Below are 6077 nucleotides of genomic sequence, written 5' to 3' on the forward strand. Positions count from 1 at the left end.
AAACCTTGCATTTGATATAGCGCCTTATCAAGTCGTTGAAATGTCTCAAAGCGCTGCACAAAATGTACCGTGAAGTGAATTAACTGTATTGTGTCAAGGCGCTACAGCAGAGATTAAAAGTCACCGTCTGTGTATTGTTATTCCATTGTCCTCCCCGTGATGGTAGCCTCAACCCTAGTTCTCCCTCTCCTCCCACCCTCCAACCCCACCTAAACTAACTGAATCATAGAATATTACAGCATAGAAGGAGGCCATTTGGCACATCATGCCTGTGCTGGCTCTTTGGAAGAGCTATCCAATCAGTCCCAATCCCCCACTCTTACCCCAAACCCCTGCAAATCCTTCCTTTTCAACTACCCGTCCAATTCCCTTTTGAAAGTTGTTACTGAATCTGTTCCCACCCCTTTCAGGCAGTGCATTCCAGACCGTAACAATTCTCTGTGTAAAAAAAAATCTCCTCATCTCCCCTCTGGTTCTTTTGACAATTATCTTCAATCTATGTGCCCTGGTTACTGACCCACCGGCCAGTGGAAGCAGTTTCTGAACCTGGAAGTCAAACAAAAAGCCTGCTTAAAATAAATCTGAAAAAAATGAAAGTAAAAAGATCACTTTCTTAGTCAAAAATTAAAGCAATTAATCCTAAAAAAATTTCATACAGCATCTTTGTACCTCTTCAACAGGCTGGATTTTACTTTGGATTCAGTCACAGAGCCCTTCTCGTTCTCCTGTAACACATAATGGAGGAATCTATTACTCGAAATCTCGCAGCTCTGGTTCGCGTTGAATATTAGTGTTTTGCAGGAATTGTCGCAATAATCCCTTCAAAAAATAAGAAGAATTTGGTCACTCAATCCACGACTGTTTGTGGGACGCTGCTCTGCGCAATTGGCTTCTGCATTTCGCCCACAAAATATACAGTCAACCCACTTTACAGTATATCCTGTGAAGCACTTTGAGACGTCTCAAAGACGTGATAAGGCGCTATATTGAGAGCAAGGATTATTATTATATCTCCTTCTCTCCCTCCTTCCCGCACTGCCAGCTGGCGTTCCCCACCTCTAACCTACTCACCCAGCCAGTGTTTCTTCAACCACCCATTCACACGGCCAGTGTCTCTCCCCCACCAGCATCTCTTCCGACCCACATTCTTCGCATCCACACAGTTGGCAAGTGTTCTCCCCCTCCACGACCACCTTCTGCTCTCCCCCCTGCCACACAACTGGCAGCATTCCCCTTCCCGTACAGCTATATAATAACAATAATCCTTGCATTTGATATAGCACCTTATCATATCTTCGAGATGTCTCAAAGCGCTTCAAATTATTGACGATAACTGTAAAGTGAACTGACTGTGTATTTTGTGGGAGAAACCCGGCAGCCAATTGCACACAGCAGTGTCCCACAAACAGTCATGGACTGAAGTGATCAATTTATTATCGAGGAGACTAAACGCAGATTGGGTGACTGCTTTGTTGAACACCTCCATTCTGTCCGCAAATGCAAACCAGAACTTCCGGTCACTTATCACTTTAATTCTCCTTCCCACTCTGACCTCTCTGTCCATGGCTTCCTACACTATTCGAACGAAGCACAACCCAAGCTCAAAGAACAGCACCTCATCTACCTCCTAGACACCTTTCAGCCCTCTGGCCTCAACATTGATTTTAACCACTTCACACCTTAAACATAGCTTCCATCTTTTCTCAGCCTTGCCTCCCCCCTTCCCCTTTTCTATAACCATTCAAACATCCTCTGGATCTTAAGATGCATCTGTTCATTCCTTAATCTCCCACTATTACTTTCTCTTTTCTTGCTTCAATAACAATTTACACTTATATAGCACCCTCCACGCTGGGTAGCGTCTCAGAGCGCTCAACAGTGGTGGAGCCCGACTCCAAGCCGGGGTTTGAGCGGGGATGGGGAGGTGGCTGGAAGCACAGTCGAAGAGGAAGGTTTTCAGGCGGGACTTGAAAGAGGGGAGAGAGGGGGCAAATCGGAGGGATTGAGGGAGAGTGTTCCAGCATTTTGGGGGTAGTGGCTGAAAGCACGACCTCATTTTTTAAACTAATTTTCTTCTCTCTGTAGAGGCTGTCTGACCTGCTACGTGTTTCCAGCAACTTGTTTTTATTTATAATTTATTACTGTTCACAGCTAGCATCCCTTCCCCTACCCCCTCCCCCATCCAAAACTCACCATTTCCTCTGGTTTGCCCTCCACTGATTTGCTCTCCTCTTGGCTAGATTTCTCGACAGAATCCGCCTTGTGCTTTTTGTTCACCAGATTTTCCTCCACAATATTCTTGCACTTCCTACAAACACATCCATTAGTTGTACAAACTCCTGCCTCTGACCGCACATGTTTTAATTCACGGCAGAGTGGGTCATTGCTGAGGCCCAGACTCCTGTGGTCAAAACATAGTCAATTCACTTCACAGTGTATCCTGTGAAGCGCTTTGAGACGTCAAGAAGACATAAGACGCTATATCAAATGCAAGGATTATTATTTCCATGTTTGGGGAGAAATTACACCTGGAGCTAGATTTCTTCTGTTGACATCGCACTTCGGATAGCCCATTTGACAAATTGTTGAATTTGGTATCAACTTTGAAGCCAGATTTCTCTCACTCTTGAGAGAAACACACAGAAAAATAGCTTCAAATTTGTGACTGGTTGAGGATTGACACTGAAAGAATAATAACCTTTGAATTTGATAAAGCGCATTCTTATGTCTTCGAGATGTCTCAAAGCGCTTCACATGATAAGTAAATTGACTATATATATTGTGGGCGCAACACAGCAGCTAATTGCATACAGCAGTGTCCCACACATGAATTGAGTGTCCAAATTATTATTATTATTTTTGAAGGGATTATTACCCCCGGAAAAGTGATCCACCAAATGACTAACAACAGGTTTCCTACTTAGAGCTAGGTGAACAGAGGCATGTGTGTGGAGTAAGGAAACTTGCCTGAAGTTTTGCCCTGCCCAGGAATCAAACCTGGGTCCTCTCGCTTGCGAGGCGAATGCTCCAACCAATATACTACAGTTTTATCCATACAGTCTATGACTGACTTTAATGTTATCCATATAGTCTGACTGATTCCAATGGTACCTGCCAGCAGTCTTCTGAGTCTTGGGTTTGGATGCTGGATTGAGTTTCAAGCTCTCCTTCTCCTCATCGTGCTCATCTTTCAGCTTACGGGTTTTTTTGTCTTTGTTTTTGATCTTTGGTAATATGTTCTTTGAATCTGAAGTTTAAATGGTTTAATAACTTTAGCATAACTATGATATCCTGCCTTGAATTCCCCTCTTCACCAAAACATACCTACAATTCAAATGAATTGGCTGCTCACTCACTGACATTAGCTTTATTTCACAAAAAAAAATCAATTCACTGCAAGGCACAGTAAACATGGAATCACTCCATTTGCCACCTTGTGACCAATGCTGAAAAATAAAACTTGCGTTCAGCACAGCACTTTATCATTTTGTCAAAACCATCTCAAAATGCATCACAGAATTTACCATCACATGACTGTATCTGAAGTGTGCGTATCCGAGTACGCGGGTAGAAATGCTCACATTTGTGCAATAATAATTAGACTTGGCAATGATCTCTGATATTCACTGACTTGGCTCGGTCACACGTGGTCACAGTTCTAAATCCAAACAAGATTACATCTGTCTATTCAACTCAACAAAACTGGAAGCTGTTTACAAACCTGGCAAAATATTGATTTTATTCAGGGCCCACCATCAGCAGTCAGGCCATCAACCTCACTGCTCCCACCCTTTGGAATTCCATCCCATAGTCAATTCTCCGAGCTCCCTCCCTTGCCTCCTTCAAGCACTGTCTCAAGACCGGCTTCGACCGCGCCTTCGGCAACTGTCCCCGCCCTACCCTCCACTCCTCCTGATCCTAAGCCACTGCTCGGGTCCAAATCTTGGGACGTCCACCAGACGTGCTATACAAATGTAACTGTTGTTATTGATGTGTACTGCAATGCCAAGATTCATGTAAGGGTTGATTTTTGGGAGGTCGGCCGGGTGTCTAACACAGGCAAATACCCATCGGCGTGTTTAAGAGTACCCACTGAGAGTTCCAATCATCCACAGAATACATAAACGTGGAAATTCCAGATGTTTATTGGATTGGAGTGCGCTCTGTCTCTCTCACTGGAGCCACACATCATAATCACTTCATTCCGGAGAGTATGAGGTGCAGGTTAGCGAGAGCCACAGCTCGGGGGGGCCCCAGAGTGTGTGTAGGGGTAACTGAGGACAGTCTCACATGGAGGGGGACGAGGGTCCCGCGCGGGGTGGGGGGGTCCCGCGCGGGGTGGGGGGTCCCGCGTGGGGTGGGGGGGTCCCGCGCGGGTGGGGGGGTCCCGCGCGGGGTGGGGGGGCCCGCGCGGGGTGGGGGGTCCCGCGCGGGGTGGGGGAAGGAGGGGGGCCCGCGGGGGGAGGAGGAGGGGCCCGCGGGGGAGGAGGGGGCCCGCGGGGTGGGCGGGGCCCGCGGGGGAGGAGGAGGAGGGGCCCGCGGGGGGAGAGGAGGAGGGCCCGCGGGGGAGGAGGAGGGGCCCGCGGGGGGAGGAGGAGGGGCCCGCGGGGGGGGGAGGAGGGGCCCGCGGGGGGAGGAGGAGGAGGGGCCCGCGGGGGGGGAGGAGGGGCCCGCGGGGGGAGGAGGAGGAGGAGGGGCCCGCGGGGGGAGGAGGAGGAGGAGGGGCCCGCGGGGGGGGGAGGAGGAGGAGGGGCCCGCGGGGGGAGGAGGAGGAGGAGGGGCCCGCGGGGGGAGGAGGAGGAGGAGGGGCCCGCGGGGGGAGGAGGAGGAGGGGCCCGCGGGGGGAGGAGGAGGGGCTGAGGCTGAGGTAAATATGTCCCTTTCCCTCTCCCAAAAGAAAATCAGTAGCGGAGACGTGAGGGAGACAGACTCACCAGACGCCGCCGCCGCCGCCGCGGCTAAACTCGGCCCCTGCGGAGAGAGAGAGAGAGAGAGAGAGAGATAACATATGAGGAAATAATAATAAAACTCTTTGGCGCGAGTGACCGACGATTGCGGTTGTCGGAAACCCCGCACCTGGCGGGTGGCGTCGTCCCCACCGCCTCTCCCCCTCATGGCGTCGCTGAGGCGATTCGCGAGCGACGGCCGTTTGAACGACGCCTCGGCTCGCGCCGGCGGTCCGCCCGCCCTTTATACACGGCGCTGCGTGGCGTGTGCGCGGGTCCGCTCTGACCGACGTACGCACGTCCCCGCCCCGCCCCGCCCCTTCCTCACGCGCCCCCACCGCAACCACGCCCCCACCATCCCTAACCACGCCCCCACCCCAACCACGCCCTCACCATCCCTAACCACGCCCCCACCCCAACCACGCCCTCACCATCCCTAACCAGACCCCCACTCCCCCCAACCACACCCTCACCCCCCTAACCAGACCCCCACTCCCCCCAACCACACCCTCACCCCCCTAACCAGACCCCCACTCCCCCCAACCAGACCCTTATTCCCTCCAACCATACCCCCACTCCCCCAAATGCGCCCTTATTTCCCCCATCCAGGCTCTTCTCCACGACCAGGACGTAGCCATGGTCTGAAAGGAAGGTTTCCCCAAGAGGAAGGTGATCTAAAAATGGGAAAGTTGCTGGCAAGGCGGAGGGATTGACGGAAAGAGATCCAGACCATCAGTGGCTTCAGCCTCTCTGCCCCCCCTCTCTAACTCCATCCCAGAATCCTTCCCCCTCTCTTACCTCCTTCAAGATATCAAGACCCCCTTCAAAGCCCGTCTCTTTGACCATGCCTTTGCCCATCCTCCCACCTTCACCTAACCCCTTCCACCCCTCTTGATCCCAACCCACAGCTCGAGTGAGTAGCCTGGTCTGTCCAGTGCTGACGCAAAAGATGTTGTATAAATGCAATTTGTGTAGTTGTCAATTTCAAGATCTTTGCACTCGTCTATAAACCCTTTCATGCTCTGGGGTTTCCCCAAGAGGTTTCCTCCCTACCTTTCCGACCTGCTTACACCCTACTCCACCACTTGCCACCTCTGCATGGCTGGCTGCAGCCTCCTGCTTGTCGCTCAT

The 6077-nt window shown here is 51.2% G+C and overlaps 1 protein-coding gene across 6 annotated transcripts in view; it reads right to left on the minus strand.

The window, feature by feature from the left end:
* The window catches only part of LOC103191122 (DNA topoisomerase I mitochondrial), a 46839-nt gene extending 41880 nt beyond the window's left edge, over window positions 1-4959 (minus strand). For all 6 annotated transcript variants that reach the window (XM_042346946.1, XM_042346945.1, XM_042346943.1 and 3 more), the window contains exons 1-4: window positions 4935-4959; window positions 3112-3247; window positions 2194-2308; window positions 670-725 (exon numbers count right to left, since the gene is read on the minus strand). In XM_042346946.1, coding sequence (XP_042202880.1) covers window positions 670-725; window positions 2194-2196 — 59 coding nt within the window. In that variant the 5' untranslated portion in view covers window positions 2197-2308; window positions 3112-3247; window positions 4935-4959. The remainder of the gene's footprint in view (window positions 1-669; window positions 726-2193; window positions 2309-3111; window positions 3248-4934) is intronic.
* Window positions 4960-6077: the final 1118 nt, after the last annotated feature.

This window comes from Callorhinchus milii, unplaced genomic scaffold (genome assembly GCF_018977255.1).
Source record: "Callorhinchus milii isolate IMCB2004 unplaced genomic scaffold, IMCB_Cmil_1.0 Scaffold2, whole genome shotgun sequence".
In the NCBI taxonomy this organism is placed as follows: Eukaryota; Metazoa; Chordata; class Chondrichthyes; order Chimaeriformes; family Callorhinchidae; genus Callorhinchus; species Callorhinchus milii.